The sequence below is a fragment of the Hyperolius riggenbachi genome, chromosome 4 (genome assembly GCF_040937935.1).
Source record: "Hyperolius riggenbachi isolate aHypRig1 chromosome 4, aHypRig1.pri, whole genome shotgun sequence".
Taxonomy (NCBI): Eukaryota; Metazoa; Chordata; class Amphibia; order Anura; family Hyperoliidae; genus Hyperolius; species Hyperolius riggenbachi.
The window spans coordinates 481187626-481213888 of record NC_090649.1 but is presented as its reverse complement, the minus strand read 5'-3'; the positions used below and the strand labels follow the sequence as shown (position 1 = coordinate 481213888).

General features: G+C 45.4%; 1 protein-coding gene across 2 annotated transcripts in view; it reads right to left on the bottom strand.

The window, feature by feature from the left end:
- The window catches only part of UBR2 (ubiquitin protein ligase E3 component n-recognin 2), a 153317-nt gene that overhangs the window by 39410 nt on the left and 87644 nt on the right, over window positions 1–26263 (bottom strand). For both annotated transcript variants that reach the window (XM_068232986.1, XM_068232985.1), the window contains exons 19-31: window positions 25863–25985; window positions 24472–24535; window positions 20642–20766; window positions 19635–19687; window positions 17487–17589; window positions 13871–13919; window positions 11092–11246; window positions 7490–7592; window positions 6568–6677; window positions 6385–6465; window positions 5646–5827; window positions 1269–1471; window positions 230–323 (exon numbers count right to left, since the gene is read on the bottom strand). In XM_068232986.1, the coding sequence (XP_068089087.1) occupies window positions 230–323; window positions 1269–1471; window positions 5646–5827; window positions 6385–6465; window positions 6568–6677; window positions 7490–7592; window positions 11092–11246; window positions 13871–13919; window positions 17487–17589; window positions 19635–19687; window positions 20642–20766; window positions 24472–24535; window positions 25863–25985 (1445 nt within the window). The remainder of the gene's footprint in view (window positions 1–229; window positions 324–1268; window positions 1472–5645; window positions 5828–6384; window positions 6466–6567; window positions 6678–7489; window positions 7593–11091; window positions 11247–13870; window positions 13920–17486; window positions 17590–19634; window positions 19688–20641; window positions 20767–24471; window positions 24536–25862; window positions 25986–26263) is intronic.

Below are 26263 nucleotides of genomic sequence, written 5' to 3'. Positions count from 1 at the left end.
GGGGAAATACTGATACTTCCCATAGTTCTGTTAGCGTGACAGCAAAGGCACACAGACCAGGTAAACAACAACAACAAAAATAGGGGACATATAGGGACATATTTTAGGAGGGGGGGGGGGGGGGTGTTTACATATATATTTGGGGCACTAACTATTTTTTAGACATTTTTATTTTATTTTGGATGTTACAACCCCCTCCCCCCCCTTTAATAAGGAGTGTAGTAATCACCTCTGCCAGCAGTGGGCGTGCATGATGTGTCCACAGCTTCCTGTGTGAGTCCCACAGGCCAGATCAGGATGCATGATCAAAGGATCATAGTTTTCTGTACAAAAAGAAAAGTTTACAAAAAGTTATTGCAGGCACAAACAAGTCAACATTTCCCAAAGCAAACTGAAGTCCAGAATATTTAGAGCGCAGCTCTTTAGAATAGTAAACAACCCTCATGTATTACTATTCGAAAGATCTACAATCTAAGTATTAGAAACATTGCATTTTATTTTTGAAATGAAACCTTTAGGTTATGTTTTTAACCCTCCTTGCTACGCCTGTTAATTCCCTGCAGAAGCAGGTGAAATACCTGCGAAACGCATCTCACAGTATTGTGGATTATACGATAAAATCTCCCTGAATTATGCAATTTGTGTCTGCAGAGGGGAAGTAAGTCCATTGCTACCTCCCACTTGCAAACTATTTTTAGTGTATTTTATTCTTCCTGGTGCCTCTGTTTGGTTCCATTACCTACAGAACTTAGGGCCTTTTACACTTAATGTGTTGCTTTTTTTTTTTTTTTTTGCATAGCAGTGCATTGTAAAAAAGCTTCAGTTTTTTATTGTATAGTGTGAAAGACACCATAGGGAAACATGGACACTGGACTGCACACCAGTTGTCCTTTCAGTTACAACTGACAGCAACCGATATAGTGTAAAAGAATCCTTACTATGACTGTCCTCCATCTTTTTACCCAATATAGCAACAGCTGACTACTACATAGCCAAAGCCAGAGATCTGAATGCAGAAAAACTGATGCAGAACTAGTGGAAATAGACCCTTTAAGTGGACCTAAACTTGTACAGGACAGAAGTAAAACAGAGAAATGCACCCTGTATGTATTTAGAGAGTTTAGCCTGTCTAATTCCCCCTCATCTGTTGTTGACCGCTGTTTTATGTCAACACTGGAGATCTCTAATGAACACACTTGGAAGAAGGGTCCTTGCAGTTAGGCTTTGTAAATGTAGCCGTGTATTGACATCGGCATGCGGTTCCTCACCCGGGTCCTGAATGATCTTGGCTCTGTTCTTGGAGAAGACGGTGGATCTCTGGATGAAGGCGGCGAGGACCATGGCTTTGTTGTCCACCGTGCAGGCCTGCTCCTCCTGGCACAGGATGCAGGTCACCAGCTGGTTCTGCTCCGTGTAGCGGGTCTGGTGAAGGCCCAGTGCCACCAGCTTGGTGTCCAGTACGGCAGGACCGCTGTGTACGGAAGAGTCACATCAATATCATTCACAGGTCATAACTCTCACAGCCAATGGAGACAAGACAAGTGCAGTGTCTGAAAACGCACAACTTAAAGCGGAAAGCCAGTGTAAAAAATTTAGCGCCCGGGACACTTACTCTATAGGTTATAATGAACCCGCCCCCCGGCTCTGCGGCGCAAGAATCTCGCAAGACTTCCTCTCTCCTCAAGGAATAAAGACTAAAAAGCACCATTAAAAAGCAATGCCAAATGCAATTTTGCCTTCTTAAAGTGTACCTGAAGGGAAAAAGTGCCCCAGGGGATACTTACCTCGTTAGGGGGAAGCCTCCGGATTCTAAAGAGGCTTCCTTTGTCCCCAGCAGACGCAATCGAAGGCTGGGACACCCTAAGGCCTGGAACCCACTGAAATCAGCAAACGCGAAACGCTACCGCTAGCGTTTTGTCTGAGCGGATTCAAGCGCGTTTTCGGTCGCATTTTGCAACATTGTATTTTTTTTGCTCAGTGGTTGCGTAGTGTTTTGCGTTTTTATCCTAATTGGTCCTGTGTATTATTTTTCATTTTGTTACAGTGTGCTGAACCGCAAAACGCTAGCAAAACCGCTCAGTTAAGGTTTTGCTGAGCGTTTCCGCTAGCGTTTCAATACTTTACATTGAAGCGCTAACGCTCCCAAAATGCTGCACGTCCTGCGTTTGCGTTTCTGGGAAACGCAAACGCTCCTGTGGAAGTTTCCCCATCCATTAACATTGGCAAAGTGCTAGCGTATCGCAGTGCTGCCAAAACGCTGCCAAAAGCGCTCCTGTGGGTTCCAGCCCTGAAAGTCCGCTGACAAAAATGCACAGGCTCAGTAGAGGCTTTCCCTCAGGCTCTGGTGGAAATAGCAGAGTTGGTCAGGGCTGCTCTGCTGTGCAGGCATGGATCCGTTCGAGCTCAGCTATTTCCACTGGAGCCCAAGTGGAAAGCTGCTACTGCACCCGCACGCATCGGCAATTCATGATATTGTTGACATTTGGTTGGAGGTCCCAGAGCTGGATCGGGCTGACCAAGGAAGATGGGGGAAGCCTCATTAGGATCCGGCAAGTTTCTGATTGTTTTTTTTAACAAAAGATTTCTTTAAGACAAAAGGTATCTGCGTTAAATTCAGCTGTGAGTGAGTAACTGTGGTTTCCCAGGATGCCTCACTCCTGAACATGCAAATCATCTCTTTATGCATCTGAAAGCCAGGCTGCATATATCCAGAACTACTGGTGTATGGTGAGCCTCTAATAACCTATAAATAATATTTTGCAGAGCAACATCAACCCCACAAGAAGACAGCCTGTAAAATCCATAAGCTATAGGCTCACCATATACCAGCAGTTCTGGATGGGAAAAATGTGGGAAGCCAAATTTGCTGACTTAAAAGGAAGCATCTGAGCTCCTAAAAACAATAAAAATAAATAAATAATGAGATCTACTTACCTGGGGCTTCTCCATCCCAGGGGTCCTGTGATCTCCTCCATTTCAGATGCCGACCTCAGCAGGTCGGCATCCACTGCGCCTGCGTGAGAGTCGCTCACGGACGCTCTGACGTAGCAATACTTCTACAGAACGCTCCAGACCACGTGAGCGCAGTCACCTGCGGGGCTCCCGCAGGCGCAGAGGATGCTGACCTGGCGATGTCTGCATCTGAAACGGAGATGATGGGACTCCCGGCGCTGCGGCGAGGGACATAGCGGCAGCCAGGGGCTGGAGGAAGTAAAGCTCTTTTTGAATATTTTTTTTAGGAGCTCGGGTGCTTCCTTTAACCATTTATGCCGCTTGGACGTGATTGTCACGTCCAGGCGGCTGCTGCTGTGCGCTTCCGTGCAGCCCGTTAGCCCGGAGATCAATGAATGCTATGTTCCCATTCATTGATCTACGTCTCCAGTAGAAAGACCAACGGCTTCTTTTCAGAAGCTGCAGTCTTTCCGAGGAAAAAAAACAAGTTTCCAGTCCTCCTCATACTTCCTGGCAGCTTTCAGGACTTAAAAAAAAAAAAAAAAATTCACTGTGGCCATCTTGTGGCCAAATAGTAAAACTACATCTACATAAATGTTTTTATAAAATAAACACACATTACATTTAAAAAATAACCGTTTACCTTCCACACCAAAAAATTACCCAAATAAAATTTTTAATGAAAAAAAATTACAATTAAAAAAAACAAAAATATAGTTACCTAAGGGTCTGAACTTTTTTATTATGCATATGAAGAGGGTATATTACGAGCATTTTTTTAAAATTATAAGCTTGTAAATAGTGACGCAAAACTGTAAAAAAATGCACCTTTATTTCCAAATAAAATATTGGCGCCATACATTGTGATAGGGACATAATTTAAATGGTGTAATTACCGGGACAAATGGGCAAATAAAATACATAGGTTTTGATTATGGTAGCTCTCTTTAGCTCTCTCCTCAAGGAGGAATCTTGCATGATTTTTCCATGAGGGTGGTCTAAAGAGCTGGAGGCTGGGTTGTAGAGGAAGTAAGTAATCCAGCCTCCATAAAAAAAATTTCCATGGCATTTTTCCGGGAATGGGGCGGGGCCTTCACCTAACATGGTGTAGCGGGTGAGTAAATAAAATTGCTGCAATAGTAATTCATTATAAATTACACTGGATTTCCACCTTAAAAGCAAAACTGGTTTTCCAGTCATTCTCTTGTACAAGAATGATGTTTTAAAGCATTTAAAGGTCTTTTTTGGTAGAGCAATAACAAAAAACAAACAAACAATCATCTGTGTGAATGAGAGCAGCTCTGGGGAAGAACCCAATAGGAGATTAATGGCTGCTGGGGAAACAAAGAAGGAGTGAACAGCATGGAAATGACCCTTCAACCAGATCAAGATAATCTGGGTATTAAGGCCCGTACGCGGGTCCAACCCGGACAGTGACATTTTCCCCTAAAGAGTGATGGACATGAGGTCTGGGAGAGGTCTCGGGGGGGGGGGGGGGGGGAATTACAGATATTTTGTAATTTAGCCAGGGATGCGACAATAGCCCTCGTGACACCCGCCCACATGGGAAGGGGCCTGGGCCTGCTCCTTTACACAGGGTGGAGCAGCAGTGGGACCACACATATGCTTACACCATGATGCATCCCCCGCCCCTGACATGCGGGGAAGTCACATGGTGCTGTACGGCGCTCGTACAGTGAAGGAGTGCGGAGGAACTGTTCCGTCCCCAGAAGCCGGTAACGTTAAGGCACTGCTGCTGCATTAACACAGAAGCGAACCCCTCAACCCCATGATGGAGCTTAAAGGGAAGGTTCAGGGAGGGTGGAGAAAAAATAAAAATCAATTTCCACTTACCTGGGGCTTCCTCCAGCCCGTGGCAGGCAGGAGGTGCCCTCGCCGCCGCTCTGCAGGCTCCCGGTGGTCTCCGGTGGCCGACCCGACCTGGCCAGGCCGGCTGCCAGGTCGGGCTCTTCTGCGCTCCAAGTTCTTGTACTTCTGCGTCCCACGCCGGCGCTCTGACGTCATCGGACGTCCGCCGGGCTGTACTGCGCATGCAGTGGGACGCAGAAGTACAAGGACTTGGAGCGCAGAAGAGCCCGACCTGGCAGCCGGCCTGGCCAGGTCGGGTCGGCCACCGGGAGCCTGCGGAGCGGCGGCGAGGGCACCTCCTGCCTGCCACGGGCTGGAGGAAGCCCCAGGTAAGTGGAAATTGATTTTTATTTTTTCCCCACCCTCCCTGAACCTTCCCTTTAATACTAGGTGTGTTAGGGGGGCCCACCTGACAGATCTCCATGGGGTGGGGGGCTCAATGCCACGCTCCTGCATTCAGCACAAGCTATCCGGGTAGCCGGATTTACAGCTCAGGAGCCTGTAGGCACAGGCGCTCTCATGTTCTAAACTCCACCCCTCTTCTCAGGCCACGCCCCCATATTAGGTAGACATCCCTCCTCCTCTGACAAGGTAGCCAGATTTTTCCATTAATCTAGATATCAGATGTCTTTCCTCCCCAGTACAGGGAGCTGGATGTGCCCCCACGCCAGTATTAAGGTTCCCCTCCCCAATAGGTAGGGGGACATTTGAGGAGGGGAGCCGCTTCTCCTACATAAGGCGTCTGTAGGCACGAGCCAGGATTGTTATTTCCGTTCACAGACACGCAACTAGCAGGTTTCACCGTCAGAGGCTGCTGGCCTCACCTGTGATCGTGGGACGTGGAGGCCGACACACTGAGTTCATCCAGCGACTGCTGGAAAAGCTTCTTGTTCTTGTCAATAAAATGTCGCTGCATTTCAGACATCTGAGCCATGATCTTCTCCTTCCGCAGCCGGGCGATCTCCGCTTTCCTCTTCCGCTCAGCCTTGTCCTTGTCACGGGCGCTCTGCAAAGCACAAGGCATCAAGGTAAAGCAAATGGAACAGCAGATTCTACCGTATGGCTGACAGCTGTCACTGAGGAGAGTCACATGATCAGCTGTGCAGGCATGGGAAGGATTATTTACAGATTTTATTATCTAAAGCGGTGAAGTTTTTTCACACGCTTTCAGACCCTAAAAATCATACCGCTACATAGATCTGTAGCAGCCATGCACATTACACACCTCCCATGGATCCAGCTCGGGGTTACCGCTCTGAGCTGCAGATTTCCGTCCCGAGCCTGACTTGGGGTTACCGCTAAAGAGGTTAAAGGGCAACCATCGCAAAAAAATGTAGAATGTAAAACACATACCGTACATATACAGTACGTTTATATTTCTCTTTTATATTTCACTTTTATTATTATTATTATTGTTCATATGTTGCTGTCACCTATAATAGGTAGTGAAAATCTGACAGATCTGTCAGGTTTTGGACTAGCCAACTCCTCATGGGGGAAATCTCATTTATTTATTTATCATGCATTTGTACACATATCTCCAGTACACAGACAGGAGCCTACCTCCTCTAAGACGGTCCCCTCGGTCTCCACCATTGGGGTGGTGGATGAGCTCTCCCTGATCTTCTTAATAGTGCTGAACATCTGCAACAAGACAGGCGTGCATTAGTACTTCCTCTCCATGTTACACATGAGGCTCTGCATTGCAGATCAGCCAAACACCACAAATCGTCTGTGAGCCGTTACCTTCAGGATCCAGCGGATCATGTCCTTGTGCACCTCCAGATGGGCGGCATTCTGCAGGGTCTCCAATAAGGCCAGTATACTGGGGGACGTGCTGGACCCTTCGCCAGGCCCTGAAATCAGGAAAATACACTTATCAGAAGGGGTTATGAATCTCTTATTCCTTTAAGATAAAAGCGGATAGATTACATTAAAGCGGGATTGTCACCATAAAAAAATCAAATTTCAACAGTAACTGGTCTGAGTGTATTAAGTTGGCGCGCAACTGCTGTATTGTGCACCACTAACTTACTACCGCTACCCCAAAACTAACGGCCGCTCCAATTGTCCCACTCTGGATCCTGTCAGGTCCAGTGACTTTGTAGGATGAGATCCCTGCACTTTGATTGAACCAATAGGCTGCCTGTCACTTGACAGGCAGCCTATTGGGCCAAAGTGTGGGGATCTCATCCTACAAAGTGAATCAACCCCCAAGTCATCTAGCTAATTGTACAAGCTGTTAGTTGGTATTTCTCCTGTTGGGGAAATTGCTGATGTTGCTGAAACCCAAGAGAAGTTGAAGACGTGTCTGATACTTCCGCTCTCCGGTGGATCAACTGTATACATATCACCATGGCAACAGAGACGTGAGCCCTACTGTCCCAGTTTGAAACATATTGTATGGCTCTAACGGAATTACATTTTAAAATGTGGGGTTTATGGCTCTCAGCCAAACCGGTTCCTGACCTCTGCGCTAGTCTCAGATCAAGAGGGTGCCAAATGGTTGCAAACGGTTTCCTTTGCCGAGATCAATCTAGCATGCACACAAGGCTTAAATAATACTATCAAAGCAGTTCCTGGACGCTACGCGATATGAAGACACCATCCAGAATTCCCAGGAAGGTGCCATATAAGAAGCATACATCTATCATCTCCCGTGGCTTACTTGAGATCTTCTCAGAGAAGGTGAAGGTGAGGACGTTATCTTCACTGACATGTTGCAGATGCTGGTGCTCTTCTTGTATTGCCATTCCGATCAGATGCAGAACCTTCCCATTACAAAGCAACAAAGAAATGGTTAAAAGAAAACGCAACTTGAAGTGTGCACCTGTAATGTCTTTTTTTTAACCAGTTATGCCTAACTGGGCGAATATAATTGTTCAGAAGGTATCGCTCAGAGGCAATCTGGACGAATATATTTGTGCAGTGGTGTTGCGCATGCATAAACGCGTGCAGGCCGCTCGTACCCTGCCACTATTACAGGGAATCGATTGCAGAAGGGGAACGAGTGTTCCCCGAGGCAAACCATCCCCTGTTAATGAATCAAAATGCCTCCAATCAGGGAAAATGGTATTTTACACCCTTGTATATATATCAACAATGCTATTTTTTTTTTGCAAAAACCATAAAAAAATAATGCAATATTTCAAACCACTTTTTTCCCTATGTCGCTGTAATTTACAGTGTTAATCTGACGGCTCTGAGACTCTCACTGATCTACATTTTGTACTAGTAAATCTCTTGAAGTGGACCTAAACGCAAAAACAAAAAAACCACAAAATTTTTTTTGTTACAGCTGATACATATCCTGCAATAAAGCTGCAGCGTGTACTTCCTGCTTTCATGGAAGCAGACATATTAACATCCCGTGCTTTCAAGTAAGGGCTCTGCTGTGGCAGAGGAGATTCCTGAGCCGACACAGAGATCAAATGATTAGTCACATATGAGGGGGGGATTAGATAGGCTAAACTCTCTAAATACATACAGGGTGCATTCCTCTATGTTTTCCCTCTGTCCTGTGCAAGAGTTTAGGTCCACTTTAACAGGAGATTCCTAAAGCTTCCTTTTCTCTTTTCAAAAGCATTCACTATATATTACCTATATTGAAATGCCGATCAGCCTACCTGTGGCACACTATTATGACAGGAGACTGCTCCTCTACCTGCTGTGGGTGACATCTAATTAGAAGAACTATGATGGCTGGAAAAAAGTTCCCTTTGTTAAAAGGGAACAAAAACTGATGCAGAAAAAAAAAAAAAAAGGTAACTTCCCAGGGGCTTCTACCCGCCCCCTGCAGTCACCCTGTGTCCTGACAAACTGATCCTCCGGCCCCCCGCTGTGGCTCAGTTTCAATTCTGCCCACTGAGCCCGTCGCGGCCACTGTTGTCATACGCAAGCACAGTTCAAGAAAATCATACTGCGCAGGATGCTCCCGGCAACGGTCAAGCGAATGAGGATGGCCACTCAGGTGCAGTGGCCGACTGACTGCCAGCTGACAGCAGTAGTAGGAGTGTGCTAGAAGAGTACAAGCAAATCCTAACAGGAAACTAAGGGACCGAGCGGGGCAGCAGTGTGCGTGTGCACAGCCTTCAAAGAGCAGAAGCCCGTGGTGGTGAGAGCCCATGAGGGCAAATGCGTGTAAAGTGTCTATAGACTGTTTATTCATCAAGCACTTTATGGTGACGTAACTAGCCTGCTGCGCAGTCGGAAAAGGCACTCATGATCCTGTTACTGCGTGCATAAGTTACATCTTTGATGGGCATGAAGTGTCCGGCAGATAGGTGGATAATGGGACTGTGAGCTCCCACTATACTGTTGAGACCTGCGTAGGTTGAAGTTGTCCTTGCATGCATGGAAATGTACTGTAGATGTGCATCTGCACTGAGCCTACGTCACATAGTGGAATTGATAACTAGTGTACCATTGCTGTCCTTCACACTATATGAAAAAACAGTGGATCTCGTTGAGTTTGTGAAACAACATCTGAACTTTACAGGAGCTCCAGAGTCTGTTCTATACTGGTGTGTTTTGAATGATATGTTAATGAGTGACACGGAGTGTGTGGCAAATCAGCCGATTTTCACCTAGACACGGCGGTGTTTACTTTTAAGGGGGGGATTAAAGAGGATCTGTAACATGAAAAGATCCCCTGGGGGGTACTCACCTCGGGTGGGGGAAGCCTCCGGATCCTAATGAGGCTTCCCACGCCGTCCTCCATCCGTCAGGGGTCTCGCTGCAGCCCTCCGTGGAGTCCGTGCAGCGGTGACGTCAATATTTACCTTCCTGGCTCCTGCGCAGGCGCTCTGACGGCTGTCGGCTCCGAACTACACGGAAATACCCGATCGCCGTTGGGTCTGCTCTACTGCGCAGGCGCAAGTTTCCGGCGCCTGCGCAGTAGAGCGGACCCGACTGAGATCGGGTATTTCCGTGTAGTTCGGAACGGAAAGCCGCCACAGCGCCCCCGCTGGAGCCAGCAAAGGTAAATATTGAACTGACAGTCGGCACAGTCGCCGGCTGTTCGGAAGGCTGCGGCGAGACCCCCGTGGGACAGAGGACGGCGTGGGAAGCCTCATTAGGATCCGGAGGCTTCCCCCACCTGAGGTGAGTACCCCCCAGGGGATCTTTTTAATGTTACAGAGTCTCTTTAAGGGATTTTATGTGGCAGCCAAGCATTTTTTCAAAAAAGCTGAAGTTTGTTTAAAGTGGTATAAAACCCTGACTTAACATTCAATAAAAACATGTTTTCCTACTTTTTATATGCCATACGCTTACCATAATTTTTATGCATAAGTATGGTTATTCATTTAGAAATTACAAGTTCCCAAATGTACCTTTTTTTGCTTTGAGAGCTCACTTTGCATTTTATTCATAACTGGTTTTATTCATTATGTATTGAAGGCAGAAACGCTTTGAGTGTCTCTCTGTGTCCAGGAGCTTCTGCACAGTCAGAGAATGTGTCACATTCCTCACTTGATACAATTAAGTAAACACAAGATAACATTATCTCCACTTCAGATGCAGCCAGACTTCTCTGCACTGAACTTTCAAGTCCTGTGTGTGACCCTTTGAATGCTGGTCAAGTAAAAAATGCTGGTTGTACATAATATGCTTTAAATAATTTTTTAGAGCAAAGAAGAAATGGTGGGTTTCATTCCGCTTTAAGAAGACACCCGTTTCTTTTGTGGTGTGTATCCCGCAGTGGCCGACTGGCACAATTGAAATTCAGAAGCGGCGGTTGACTGGAGGATCGTTGAGTACTGGGGTGGGCACAGGGCGACTGAAGGGGGCCGGTAGAAGCCCCAAGTAAATTCAACTCTTTATCTGCATCAGTTTAGGTTCCCTTTAATAATCAAGAAAACAGGTTTTACCTGTTTTCACAGTAAAAAAAAAAAAAAAGTAACCTTTGTTTATATTTGAATAAGTTTATACTCCAGTATATAACGTATTTGTATGTTCTCCCCTGAAACATGATTCTCTACATACCTTTACTTCTCTGTAGAGTCCTATCCCTCAAACATCCACACTTTCTTCCTGTCTGTAACCCTGCAGCAAGTCTACAGACAGGAAGTTGGAACATTTGAGGAATGGAACGTCACAAAGACAAAGTAAAGGTATGTACTCTAGCTAGCTGAGCTTCAGAAGAGAATTCCATTTTTTTAAAGCAAAATACAACTATAGATTAGGCAGACTTAGGCATGTAGCTCGGATCTTCTCAAAATCTGTAGTGAAACTAAGCTGTGCGAACAACCAAATGTATGATCCGCTTACCCTTTGCAGCATGGCTTCAGACCAGGAGTGCCCATTAGGCTCGACCGCCCACTGAAGAATAGTCCCCATAATAGACAGCATAACATCTGATTGTAGAATGTTAATGAGACTGGCAAAGAGAGGACAAAACGGAGGCAGGACGGGAGGCGGAAGAGCTGGAAGAGAGGAAATGCTATTAACATTTCTGCTTTTTCACAATATTTCACTGACATTTTCAAAAAACTTAGTGCTGTGTGGTAAAAACTCATACTACATGGAGGTGGTAACATTGGTCAGTAACTGGCCAATCAAAATTGAAGTTGTGTACCAGGCTTTAACCTATGGAGAGTTCAGATGGCTCAACAGAAGTAACAGAGCAGTGGTCTGATGTCGGAGGCGTAGAGGGAATACAAAACTGGTGCCACACCTCTATAGGATGGAAACACACGGCTCTGAAAGATGAAACATGCAGGGCAGTGCTGAACTCAAGGCCCTTTTTTTAAATTTGACTTTAGATGGGCTTTTATTTGTAACAATGTAGGTTTTGTATATCAATGCAACTGAAGGAATAGGGAGCAGTCTTTAAAGGGACTCCGAGCAGTGCAGAAAAAATGGAAAGTTGCCTATCATTTTAAAGCTCTCTTTCTCCTCTTTCCAATGATATATAAACCACCACCCTACGCCTTTTAGTTTTCGCTATTTTCGCGATCGAAATTGCTGCGACTTCGATCGCGAAAATATAGAAAACTAAAAGACGTAGGGCGACGATTTAGGTGTCGCCAGAAAGAGGAGAATGAGAGCTTTAAAATGATATCCATCTTCCCATAGTTATATTGTATTACACAGGGCGACTTTTTCTGCTGATTGCAGCTGCTGACTTTGAGAAAAAGTCGCCCTGTGTAATACAATGTAACTGCAAAGATGGGTATCATTTTAAAGCTCTCTTTCTCCTCTTTCTGGCGACACCTAAATCGTCGCCCTACGCCTTTTAGTTTTCTCTATTTTTGCGATCGAAGTCACGGCCACGGCTATTTCGATCGCGAAAAAAACGAAAACTAAAAGGCGTAGGGCGGTGGTTTATCATTGGAAAGAGGATAAAGAGAGCTTTAAAATGATATGCATCTTTCCATAGTTTCTGCACTGCTCGGAGTCCCTTTAAGGCATCTTTCACAGTGCAACGTTAAAGTCGCACGTTAGAAAATTTTATAACGCAGACTAACACACAGCAATACTAAGTCTGTGCGACATTCACAGTGCACACGTTGCGTTTGTGTGTAACGTGTAGCGTTATTAGGGAGTGCTGCATGCTGTGCGTTTAGGAATGTATCTGCTGCGCTATTTGTGTTGTACATGCTCAGTAATGTATTTTTTTTTATATGTAACGCATGCGCCATTTTCGTTCCATCACTGTGTGACGAAAATGGCGCACCAAATGAAGGGCTAAAGAATGCACTATAACATCCAAGTTATAGTGCACAATGCGTTATGGGCACATTGTGCGACCTTAACGTCGCATCAAACGCAACTTCCTGATGGGAAAGTAGCCTAAAGTAGTATACTCCCAAAACTAAAATTTCAGTAACTACTTAGTTACATAAAGAACATTCAAAGCATTCCCTGTTTGTAAAATAGTTTATTTTCACTGCAGAGCAGTGCTTAAACTGAAAAAATGCTCCTTTATTTCCAAATAAAATATTGGCGCCATACTAGGTAAAAAATTGGAAGCGTTGCAATAACCGGGACAAATGGGCAAATAAAATGTGTAGGTTTTATTCACAGTAGAACATTTTTTTAACACTATAATGGGCGAAAACTGAAATAATGTTTTGAATTTTTTTCTTAGGATTCCAATTAAAATGTGTTTAGAATAATATAATTCTTAGCATAACGTACCTCCCAAAGAAAGCCTAATTAGTGGCCAAAAAAAGAAGATATGTCGTTGTGATTAGTTGTGATTAAGTTATCGGTGAAAGAAAGGGATGAGTGCTGACAGGTGAAAATTGCTCTGGTCCTAAAGGGGAAAAACCCTCAGTGGTCAAGTGGTTAAAGTGAACCTACAGACTAAAAATCTACTAAGCAGCACTGAAAAGGCTTGGTGTTTCTTTAACACTTTCATAGCATCAGAACTTTGTTTTTCTTACCCAAGCTTCATTTTTAGCTGCACAGAAGAAAACTGCCCGGGCATTTTCCCCTGATGCTGTGCAAAGAATGATGGGATTTCTGATGTTCTCGTTCTGCTGTTTTAGTGCAAATTTGTTTTTGTTTTTTTATTTTGAATTTTAGATTTGAAGCCTAGCGCGCACAGCTGGGAGGGGTGATCAGGACACAGGACAGTGGGAACAGTCTCATGCTCCCTGTCACCTCCTTTCAACCAAAAAGATGGCTGCCCCCATGAAATCACAAACATTTGCCTGTTCTTTTTAAACAGGGTGGGTAAGAGATTATATTACCTATCTATTTTAATTAACATAACTAATGTAACTTAATGACATTATGTTTGTTTAGGCTGAAGTTCCCCTTTAAGGCAGTGCTGGAAAATAATGGTGGCCACACACCATATTTTGATATTGTTCACTTACGGGAGTACTCACTATTGCTGGCAGTGCTTTAGACATTAATGGCTGTGTGTAGAGGTTATTTTGATGGGAAAACAAATGTATACTGTTATACAAGCTGTACACTGACTACTTTACATAGAGTGTCATATCTCTGGTGCTGTCCCATGAAAAGATATAAGAAAATATTTAATAAAATTTGAGAAACTGTAGCTTCATTCAAACCAGTCAGTTGTTTAATATACCTGTGTCTTCTTCATTCATTCTCTTCAGTTTTCGCTGGGCCTCTTCAGCCTGCAGATTACAGTACAAATACCCTGAGTGAGTGATCACTGTACATAAAACTCAGCATAGAGGCTTCATGTTCACACTGAACACCTCCCCGTCACTGCTGCAGACTAGGCTCCTCCTCCATTTCTTCTCTCGTTTACACTGAAAACCTCCCTGTCACTGCTGCAGAATAGGCCCCTCCTTAATTTTCCCTCACTTGTTCACACTGAACACCTCACTCTCAATATTGCAGACTAGGCCCCTCAATTTTCTCACTTGTTCATACTGAATGCCTCCCTCTCACTGCTGCAGACCAGTCTCCTCCTCCACTTCCTCTCTCTTGTTCACACTGAACACCTCCCTTTCACTGCTGCAGACTTAGGCATGTAGCTCAATGGCCACCGTCCTCCTTTATAAATTTCCTTGAAGTCCAATGCCTCATCCCTCCCCCTATACAGTTCTCTGGTGCCTAGTGGTCCCCCCTCAGACCCAGTTCTCTAGTATCTAGTGCTTTCCCTCTCCCTCATGGCTTCCCTGGTGATCTTGGGCTTCACCTCCAATACAGCTTTCCCTGGTGGTCTAGAGTGGGCTTACAGTATGTAGGCTGCACCACTCGCTGCTTGAGACAGAGAATCTCTGAGCACTATAATGGTGCCTCATGGAGGACAGATCGCATTAGTAATGTAGCGAGACATTACAGAGAGAAGCAGGACGGAAACATGCAAGGCTTTAGTTTTCAAGGTATTGAGAGGGTCACTGCCTCTGTGAGACGGGCGATCTATATAAGAAGCTACGGATGAGAGAGGCATTTTGGATCTTAGGGCTCGTTTCCACTAGGGCGAATCCGCATGCGGGCACTGCATGCGGATTCGCATACTTAATGTTAGTGGATGGGGCTGTTTCCACATGTGCGGCGTGCGGGAGCGATTTGGCGGCGGGCCAAACCTGCACGGCGGGACCCACAGATTTCGCCTGCGTCGGGAATCCGTGCGAATCGCCGCTAATGTATTTAATAGTAAAAACGCATGCGTTTGTTACATGCGTTTTTACCCGCGATTTCGCACCTTTTTCAATGTTATTTTGCCCTGGCAGTGTCATGGTTAATTTCGCATGGCACCCTGCCATGCGAAATCGCACGCGAAATCGCGGGTAAAACGCATGCGGAAACGCATCCGCATGCGTTTTTACAAGCGTCGGAATGCCGGCGAAATCGCGTCGCACTAGTGGAAACGGGCCCTAGTTGGGTACTGGGGAGCCAAGGGGCTTAAATGCCAGGTGGGATATATACTTTATATACTGATATCTTTTTAGCTTTATTTTGTTTTTTGTATTTTTGCAGTTTTGTATGTTTATACTTGTAATAAAGATGATGTATTATAAGCTCACAATAATCCGGTAGGCTAGAGGTTAGAAAGCTTTGTACCTTTAAATTTTAATTGTGTGATGTTCTCTCCACGCGTGCACGCCCCTAGGGGCGGCTCTTGGAGTACATATGTCCAACTAAGATGTCAGTTATGTAAGGCTGTGAGTAAGGATACTTGATCCGAAACACAGCGGCACACTCACATCCTCCGACTGCTCAGCTCTGGAGTAATGTCAGCAGTTTTGCTGCATCTGTGATTCTGAAATAAAAAACCCTTTGGACTTTTTCAAAACCTGCGAGTGTGCGGATTTCAGATCATCTATTGTACAGTCTTTGCGCACCTCTGCTTTGGTATAAGAGGTAGAGCGGTTTTTCTACTGAATACTAGAGTGGGCAAAACAAATATAATGTAGGGAAACCACTTGCGGGCCAAATTTGCTGGCTATAAGGGCCAGAGTTTGACATGTATGACCTATACTGACCTGGGCCACACTGCATCATGCATGATTAAATGGGGAATTGGCATTGCTGGGGGTGAATGGATCCATCTGCTGGATTGCTAGCGGGTTGGGGGGGGGGGGCAGTGGTCGGGGGCTGCCATACACATGCCTGATTATCGGCTGGGGTAGCTATAGGCTGCCTCAGCTGACTTAAGGGTATACTTTAACAAAAATTAAAAATGATTTTAACTTACCTGGGTCTTCTTCCAGCCCCAAGGTTTCGTTCTGTACCCACAACGTCTTCCTGGTCCCCTCCGGCCAGCAGCGGCAACCTCCGCAAAGCTGGCTGGCCACCGAGAGTCGGTGGCTACTGCACATGCGTGGCCCAGAGATGCGCACCCCCGAGACGCACGCCCTTGACCACGGGATCGCGAACGGTGTATGCGCAGTTCAGGCTGCAAAATGCGCAGTAGCCGTTGGCTCTCTGCGACCACCCAGCTTTTTGGGGGTCGTCAAGCAGGCCGGAGGGGACCAGGAGGATGTCATGGGCGCAAGAAGAGTCTAGGTGGCTAGAACAAGCCCCAGGTAAATTGAAATCATTTTTATTTTTTGCTTAAAGGATACCCGAGGTGACGTGACATGATGAGATAGACATGTGTATGTACAGTGCTTAGCACACAAATAACTATGCTGTGCTCCTTTTTTTCTTTCTCTGCCTAAAAGAGTTAAATATCAGGTATGTAAATGGCTGACTCAGTCCTGACTCAGACAGGAAGTGACTACAGTGTTATCCTCACTGATTAGAAATTCCCCTTTTTTATCTCTTTCTTGCTCTCAGAAGCCATTTTCTACTAGGAAAGTGTTTTATAGTTGGAATTTCTTATCAGCGAGGGTCACAATGTAGTCACTTCCTGTCTGAGTCAGGACTGAGTCAGCCACTTACATACCTGATATTTAACTCTTTCTGACAGAGAAAGAAAAAAAGGAACACAGCATAGTTATTTGTGTGCTAGGCACTGTACATACACATGTCTATCTCATCATGTCACATGTCACTTTGGGCATCCTTTAAGTATGCCTTTAAATCAGGTGTGTGTAAGGGCCTTAAGTGTCTGACAACTATTCTGTTGCTTCTCCAGCCCATAGATTAGGCATTTTGATATAGGCCAGATACCAGCTCTGGTCTTCCAGCACTGTTGTGTATGCACAAGTCAATCGCTTACTACATCACAGCAGCGTGTTCATTCCTAGGGACAAAATATTTATAGCCTTGTCTAAAGTCTCGTACACACATGCTTGATTTAGGCCTCGTTCACACTATACGCGCTGCCGTAAGCATTTTGGCAGCACGTATAGTATGCGATTAGCATAGAGAGCACTTCTGACGTTCAGACTATGCGCGCGGCGCAGCAGTGCTATGCGCTATCGCATTGCTACACGCATTTTTGCCAAGGCACATCGCTGATCCCATTGAATGTAATGAATGTGACCGTCAGCACAGGGCAACGCGGATGGTGTGCGATCATCTGCGCTTGCGTCCCGAACGCACAGCCATACGTGTTGTCTAAAGCAGATAACGCCCGCCTCAGCTGATAATTAGGCGTGTGTACTGCAGCCCTCTGTCCCCCAAGTGGATAAACTCACCTGAACACCGGCCGATACTTTTGATTGGACTTTACTTATATAACAAAGGACTTGTACAAATTGCTAGCTACCTTAGTATACGGCATTTCTTACCACAATCCGCCATGGTAACACGTACGCACTCCCATTAGACACGGTATTTACCTTGGACTGCTCAGCTCTGGAGTAATGGTAATAGAAGAGGTTAAATTCCTTGACACACTCCGGCTTCAGCTCATACAGGCCTCTTCCTGTTAAGCCTGGCTTCCTTCATAGAAACAAATAGAGATACAAGATCAGCATGTTCCATTTGTCACTGGAAATCCCAGATCTATCAATGCTCTTCCATATACCAATGTCTGTATTATTATGTAACTCATGTTTGTTTCTTACCCTATACAGCGCCATGGAATATGTTGGAGCGTATAAATCTCAATAATAATAACAGGTTACACATTTAAAGAGGAACTTTAATCAAAACGATGAATAAAATGACTTATTTACAATATCCATTTATAGATTTAGTCAGTGCTTGCTCATTGTAAAATCTTTCCTCTCCCTGATTTACATTCTGACATGTATCACAGCTGGTGACATCTTAAAGGTGGCCACTAACATTCCAATTTCTAGTGAAAAATCGTTGAGTGATCAGAAATTCTGATCTGATGAAAAATCGTTCACTACACCATCAACTAACCAATCATTGCTTTCGATCTATCACGACCACCAAGAAAATCCAAATTTTGGCTTGACGAAAATTCAATCGGACGATTGTTTTTACAATCATTGTTATTATTTATTTATAAAGCGCCAACATATTCCGTGACGATGTACAATGTAAGAAAACAAACAAGGGATACATAATGATACAGACAATGATATACATCAAATATGAACACTGATACAAGATACAGAACCGCTGGTTACAATAGCAAATTTAACACGATGACTAAAATGTATAAATGTCTAACAGTGTGCAAGCAATTCAATTAATAACATTCCATGACACAAAAGGGTGAGAGCCCTGCACTTGCAAGCTTACAATCTAAAGGAATGGGGTGGAAACAATCGTTCGTTATCGATTGTGCCCATCAACTGAGATTATTTACAAGCAATCCGATCAGAATTTCTGATCGCTCAAACGATTTTTCGCTAGAAATTGGACGGTTAGTGGCCACCTTTAGTCCAGCTAGTTGATCTCTGTGGAATGTTCGTTACTGAGAATTCTATGCACAGAGGGAGATACTGCTTGCAGTTGGAAAAAGCCATTATTTCCCACACAGACCCCCCTGATGATCTATTCGCAGTGGCATAGCTAAGGAGCTATGGGGCCCCGATGCAAGTTTTACATGCCCGCGCCCCCCCCTCCCAAACACTCTATATACGTAACAATTGATACGGCGCACCAAAACCTGCCAATGGCAACTACAGTGTCAGAGGTGCAAGAAGGCAATGGGGAACAGTTTGTTAATGATTACCACTAGGCCTGAACGATTCTAGGAAAAAATTGAATTGAGCGATTTCTGTATGAAATTGCGATTTCGATTTGATTCACGATTTCCTTCAAATCAAGCTTTGTTCCCCCTCTTTGCCTGTTTGTTCCCCCTTTGTCTCTTTATGCCTCCTCTGGGTCTTTCTCTTGCCCACGTGTCTCTGTGCCCGCTGTGTTTCTCTCTGTGCCTCCTCTGTCCCCCAAGCTGCATCAGGTCCAGCGATCCCCATCTATCCACTTTGCCTCCTGCAATCTCTAAGGCACGGAATACTTCCTGTATGTCATGTGACATACAGGAACCCGGAGTTTTGCCAAGCACAAGAGCCGGCAGATGGCGATAGCGGTCGGAAAGCGTTTTGACTCGTGCAGAAGGTATGTCCAACGCTGCAGGCCGCACGCGCCGGGACTTTGGGGACGTTTAAAGCCACTTCTTCAAACTTTCCCCATGTGATCACGATAATTGTCGATCTGACGATTCCGAAATTGTGATCTTGGTGATCGCGATTTCGATTTAAATTCGATTTATCTTTTAGGCCTAATTACCACTATTCAAAGTATCTATAGAAGTGATTATTATGAGCACAGGACCAATAGAGAGCTAATACTGTAGTTGAGGGAGGGCCCTTCGGCCTAAGGGCTCCGATGCGGTCGCAACCTGTGCAACCCCTATTGCTACGCCCCTGTCTATTCGAGAAAAGGAATAGATTTCTCGTGGGAAAGAGGGTATCAGCTACTGATTGGGAATGAAGTTCAATCCTTCGTTACAGTTCCTCTTTAATATACAGAAAGAGAATAAAATGACATTAAAGGTCTCAGCTTACTTAAAAGAGGCTATCGTTTCGATCACTTGTTCCATCCCCGTCTCTTTGTTCTCCTGAAATTAAAAAGTGTTAAAGGAAAAAAATAAATAAAATAATACATCACATATTACATGCAACCCTCAAAATTTTTTGCAAACAATAGTAGACCTAAGCCCGTTTAAAAACGGGCTCTAGGTCTCTTCAAACCGCCGCCACATGTCAGTGCGCATGCGCATGCACTCGTCCACCAGGCTCCCTGGCCCCAACATCCTGTCTCAGTGGTGGCAGGTCCTGCACATGCGCAGTAGCGCAACACACAGACACAGTGACCGGATGACGCCGGGACAGGTTAGGTTTAATTATATAGGATAACAGAACATTAGATGTTCGGTAGCTTGTAGCTGACTGATGCTATAATTCCCTGATTGTTTCAAGTTTTGTTTTTACTAACAATTTTTGCACAGACATGCTACTTGGCTGCCTGCAGGGCTCTCTTTTCCAATCTAGGAAGGAGGAAGTGAAAGGGGCAGGATAAGCAGGTGATACAGGGAATTACGACAGAAATTGACAGAGTACTATCCAACCTTGTAGATTGTTAAAGGGAACAGAGCACCTGCAAATCCCAATAAGGATCCGCCGTCTTGTCCATGGAAAGACCGCATCTGCCACATTTCCATCTTCCACGCTAAGTGTTGCACGCACTCGCCACAATGCATGCCGGGAGATGTAATCCATGGATGCGAGTACAGAGATGTTCTCACATCCACAGGCTACATTTCCCAGCATGCATTGCTGCGAACGACACTAAGCCGGGAAATTACAAATGTGGCAGACGCGGTCTTTCCGTGGAGAAGATGGGTGACACCATACAGACCAGAGAGGCCGGGGGATCAGCATCCTGTAAGTAAGCAATGACGCTGACCCCCTTCCGTGGGAGATAAAAGCAAACACCTGTTACTTTCTGGGTGACTCCAATTTTATATTGCCCCACTTCAGTTCAGGTACCCTTTACACAGCGGCACACTCACATCCTCCGGCAAGGCCTTGACCAGCTCGCTGTGTGCCATGGGTCTGATGCTGAGCTGGTGAACGATCTCCCGCTTTATCTCCTCGGTCACCGACACCTGCCCCACTCCTGGGCAAAACCGCTCACCTGGCATACATAAAAGATAAATGGTCAAAGCCACACATACTCTAGGCCCTATGGACCTTGTAGAACACAATCCTATGCGCAAAGCTTCTTAAAGCAATCTCAAGCCAAAGCTCGGGTTCAAAATAAGCTCCTGTCCTGAAGAGAGTGAAGCCTCAGGATCCTATTGAGGCTTCCCTCAGAGGTCGAGCACAGACACCCCCCTCCTCCACATCGGGGCTGCGCAGCTCCTCCTCTATATTGGCCGCACAGTAAGCCCGCTCGCACATGTGCAGTAGCACGGAGCTTGCGGCCACTGTGTGGGCACGCGGCACAAAGAGGAGCTGCGGGACACTGATATGATTAGCAATAATGCATTGTCGCTAATCTTTCGAGGGGCTGCGCTAAGCGACGCTTCTGCTCCGGTATCCCACTCTGTGACCGCTTCACCCAGAACTGTGGCCACTCGCTCTCCTGGGACCGCCTAACCCAGGATTGCGTCATATCGCGATGCGTGAGATTTTCAGGGAACGAGCGCACGCTCATTGCTCGTTCAGAGGCGCGGCCGCAGCGATCAGCCTGCTAGCCCACGATCGTGGCTAGAAGGCTGTTTGGAAGGGAAAAAAGCCATTATTTACATGCACAGCGCTGTGATCTAGCGCAGCACTGTACGGGGGACAGCTCTGTCACTGAGCTGTCCCCAGGAGACGCTCGCAAGCTGATCCCGCTCATGGGCTGATGCCTATGAGAGGTGATCAGCATGATTGGATCTCGGGGGGGGGGGGGGGGGGAGGGATACATTTAAACATAGTACATTTTATTATAAATAAAAAGACAAAAATGAATAATCATACATGAAAAAAGCTCTGTTGGTGGCAAGAAAAGGGGACAAGATTAATTTGTGTGCTCAGTTGTAAGGCTCTGCAGCGAGCTGTTAAAGTGAACCTAAAGCCACAGGAAAAAAATGAAATGAACTCACCTGGGGCTTCCCTCAGCCCCCTGCAGTCGATCGGTGCCCCCGCAGCTCCGCTCCGATGCCTCTGCACCCGCCGGCGAACACTTCCGGTTTGGCCGTCACCGGCCCACAGGCATGGGAACGCGAGTGATTGTTCACGTTCCCAGCCTGTATATCGCCCCCTATGCTGCTATTGCGGCATTGAGTTCATCTCATTTTTTTCCATGGCTTTAGGTTCACTTTAAAGCTTCAGTGGCCTGAATAGTTAAAATCGCCTGGTCACTAGGGGGGTATAAACCCGTGGTCCAAAATGGTTAACGTGAAACTGCACTCAAAATGGAAGTTTCTCTGTTCCTATCGCTCACAACTCGAATGGAGTTTCACTTTCATATATAAATATACATACAGATACAGATAGAAAATAAATGTCATCCAGAATGATATAGTATGATTGCTCCAGGTGACATTTTCTCCCTAGGCAAGGCCCACAGCGCTGATCTAGTTAACTGTAGAAGGTTGTCGAAATAAACTCGATAAGACTGCTATGAGACAAAACATTTTTATAAAAATAAGCGTACAGTAATGTTCCAACCAATAACAAAAGGAATCAATTTTATTTAGAAAAATAGTTAAAGGGATACTGTAGGGGGGTCGGGGGAAAATGAGTTGAACTTACCCAGGGCTTCTAATGGTCCCCCACAGACATCCTGTGCCCGCGCAGCCGCTCACCGATGCTCCGGCCCCGCCTCCAGTTCACTTCTGGAATTTCTGACTTTAAAGTCTGAAAAGACTACGTCTGCGTTGCCGTGTCCTCGCTCACGCTGTTGTCATCAGGAGCGTACTGCGCAGGCGCAGACAGTACTGGGCCTGTACAGTATTCTCCTGGTGACAACAACGGGAGCGAGGAACCTGACAACACAGGCGCAGTGGTTTTCAGACTTTAAAGTCTGAAATTCCAGAAGTGAACCGGAGGCGGGGCCGGAGCATCGGTGAGTGGCTGCGCGGGCACAGGATGTCTGTGGGGGACCATTAGAAGCCCCGGGTAAGTTCAACTCATTTTCCCCCCCGACTCCCCTACAGTATCCCTTTAAATAGACGTTCAGATGTAATTGTAGCAAACAACCCCCCCGCCCATACAAATTTAAAACATCAAAGGAGCGGAGGATCCCTTTATGCAGGACGTCATATTGCTCTAATATCGGACAATTATACTCAGCAGTAACAGGGGAACTTTGTGACGGCCAATAGGCTTCAAGCTAATGCGATTGCATAGTGTCCATGGACCTAGCAGCCTTCATGCTGTATAGTCCGACAAAGATTCCATGTTTAAATGACCTGAATTCAAGACTTTCCATACACATGTGCTTATTGGAACTTGCCAATAAGTTTGATTGCTCCAGGTGACATTTTCTCCCTAGGCAAGGCCCACAGCGTAGATCTAGTAACTCTAGAAGTTTGTCTAAATAAAATTGATAGACTGCTAGGAGACAAACATGTTGACTGCTGTTATCGTAAGAGAACAGAGGCGCCAGCAGGATAAAAGGTAATAAAAATTTTAAAATTTGCTGGGAGGCAGTGGTGGACTTACCTCCGGAAAGCAGACTCAAAATACTGTCTGAATTAAACAAATTTATTATTGGTACCCCAAAAGATGAAACGCGTTTCGCAGGCACAGCCCGCTTCATCAGGCAATAAGATAGGGGACAAACAGTAGCTCAGCAGTGGCACGAATGGCACCTATGTTGACTGCTGTGACACTAAAGAGACACATGATCAGCTGCCACTGAAGGGAAGAGATGGGGACTTAATGCTGGGCATACACGGCTCGATTCTTCCGCTCAAACGATTCCCTGCTCGATTCTGCAAGCGATTCTCTTATTTTCCACTTGTTTTTCTTATTTTTTCCATTGTCCTCAATGCAGAATTGAGCGACGAAACGATCGGGCGGGAGTTCGGACGTGTCGGAAATGATCTATTGAGCCATCTAAATGACTCAGAATCGAGCCGTGTATTCCCAGCATTATCAAGGGGCATTAGGGGCTGCTGTACACACGCTACCTCGTTATCAGCCAACTTTGATCTATCATGTGTACATAGCTTAAAGAGACACTGAAGCGAAAAAAATATGATATGATTTGTATGTGTAGTACAGCTAAGAAATAAAACATTAAGATCAGATACATCTGTCTAATTGTTTCCAGTACAGGAAGAGTTAAGAAACTCCAGTTGTTATCTCTATGCAAAAAAGCCATTAAGCTCTACGACTTTCAAAGTCGTGGAGAGGGCTGTTTTCTGACTTTTATTATCTCAACTGTTATTGAACTATTTACTTTTTCTCTGCCAGAGGAGAGGTCATTAGTTCACAGACTGCTCTGAAAGAATCATTTTGAATGCTGAGTGTTGTGTAATCTGCACATATCATAGAATGATGCAATGTTCGATAAAAAACACTATATACCTGAAAATAAAAATATGAGAATATTTTCTTTGCTGCTAATCTTCTACTAATTATTCATAGTACACAACCAATTCATTATATCAATTTTTTTTTTTTGCTTCAGTGTCTCTTTAAATGCTGGGAGTGAAATCACAGCAATTAAAATAACAGGAACTAGAAATGGCCTCATAGTTACCTCGGTAATAAAACAAATAGGAAGTGCACTGTACATACAATGCCATACAGCATGAGCAGACAAAAAAAAAAAGATAAAAAAAAAAAAAATCAGGGAACAAAAAAATCTATATAAACATTCTGTCTATACGTTATATCTCACCGACAATCATAATGATCAGGTGCAGCATCTCTTCAATCAAAGTGTTATTCTGCTGAACCAAGTCCTGGAAGGAGAGGAATTAGGAGATACACAGATCACAAGACCAGCCAAATAACACGGTAACTAAGCACAAATGCCGTATGTAAAAAGGAGGTTTCTTTAATGGAGCAGTGCTTTTCGGCGCTGCTAGATTTGGGCGCAGCCAGACTATAATGGGAATCACTTCTATTGCAACGCTCAGTAAGTAACTTCGGCGCCGTCAGAGGACGGAGCCGAGGTTGCTTAAAAAAACACAATAATTCGGCCTCCAGCAATCGCTGGAAGCCAAATTATTTCATTCCCTCACTATCCATGGCGGCCTGGAGGGGGAATAGTAAATAAAACGGCCGGGACTTGTGCAGAAGCAGGATCAGCCATATACCAGCTGTATCCTGCTCCCAAGTCTACCGGCGCCGATTCCAAATGTACTCTTTTTTAGGCATGGCTGGACAAGAGATGCTGAGACGAGGGCACTCTTCATACTTTCCCTGTCACACTTTGGTTTTCTTTTTTTATTCATTCCTTACCTCTCTCTAAATGTTAATGGTAAATAATAGAGCCTCAATCGCTTTCTCCCCTCTTGTTGCGACACTCCCTGAATGATTGACAGAATCCCCCCCCCCCTATTCTATTTCAATATAAGAAATTGGGGTTTATAATGTCATATTGATGTTAATTTTGACAGTACTGCATATATACCTATGACTAGGTTGTTAACCTTAAAGAGGAACTCTGACCAAGAATTGAACTTTATCCCAATCAGTAGCTGATACCCCCTTGCTGGGAGGGGGAATAGTAATCAGCGCCGGCCCAGAGGGTTTTTCCCATGAGCAGGGTGGGATGTTTTTCATCTTCACCCTGAGCGGAGATGGTCAGCGCTGAGAATTAATAGAGCCCGCTTCAGGCATAGTCCTGTTGGTCTGTGCTGGGCGCTTGCCTCAATTCCCGGGTGGAACTCCCGCCTAAAACACGCTAGGGAGAACTGTTGTGGGTGTCAAAACTTCACAACACCCATCTGTATCACATCAGACCATAGTAAAAATTGCTGAGGGTTGAGGTATTACATAGATTCCTACAAGTGATCACCCTTTTCAAAAAAATCAGGATTACCTGGATACAGTATGTAGAAATGCTGGATTGCCAGTGCTGCGCAGGATTACTCTTTGGCTACTATTACAATGATCTTTTACCAATCCACACTATGATCTGCAAGGACCCCAGTTACGGCTGCAAGCATTTGCCACCTGACTGCAGATGACTCACAAAACCATCCGTTTCAGGCATGCTGGTTCCCGCAGGCTCCCCAGCTGCAGTATTTCACATCAAGGACAGGTCAGAGACAGAAGCCATACCTTGTTAGTGCTGTCTTTCCTGAACCTCTTCCCGTAATCAGGAGTGCTGAAGATCTGGTAGAGCTCAAAGCGGCTGAGCACAATCATCAGGAAATGGTTAGGATCCATCATGGAAGCTCCGGCCTAAGGGTAACGCACATGTTCAGGGGTTAGAGGATTTGCTAATTCTAAGCAGCCAATCAAAATGCTGCTTATTGGACTTATATCGGGTTCTTCTGTAATGCCCCACCCCCCGGGAGCATTCTGCGTCTGCACAGTAATGGTGCAATGAGCTCCTGGACACAGGGGAGCGTGTGCAGCCAGGCATGTGCAGAAGAACACGACTAAAGAAAATACCAAAGGCTACCATGGGACAACAGAGCGGACGGGGAGGACGGCGAGGGAACCCCACGGGGCTGGAG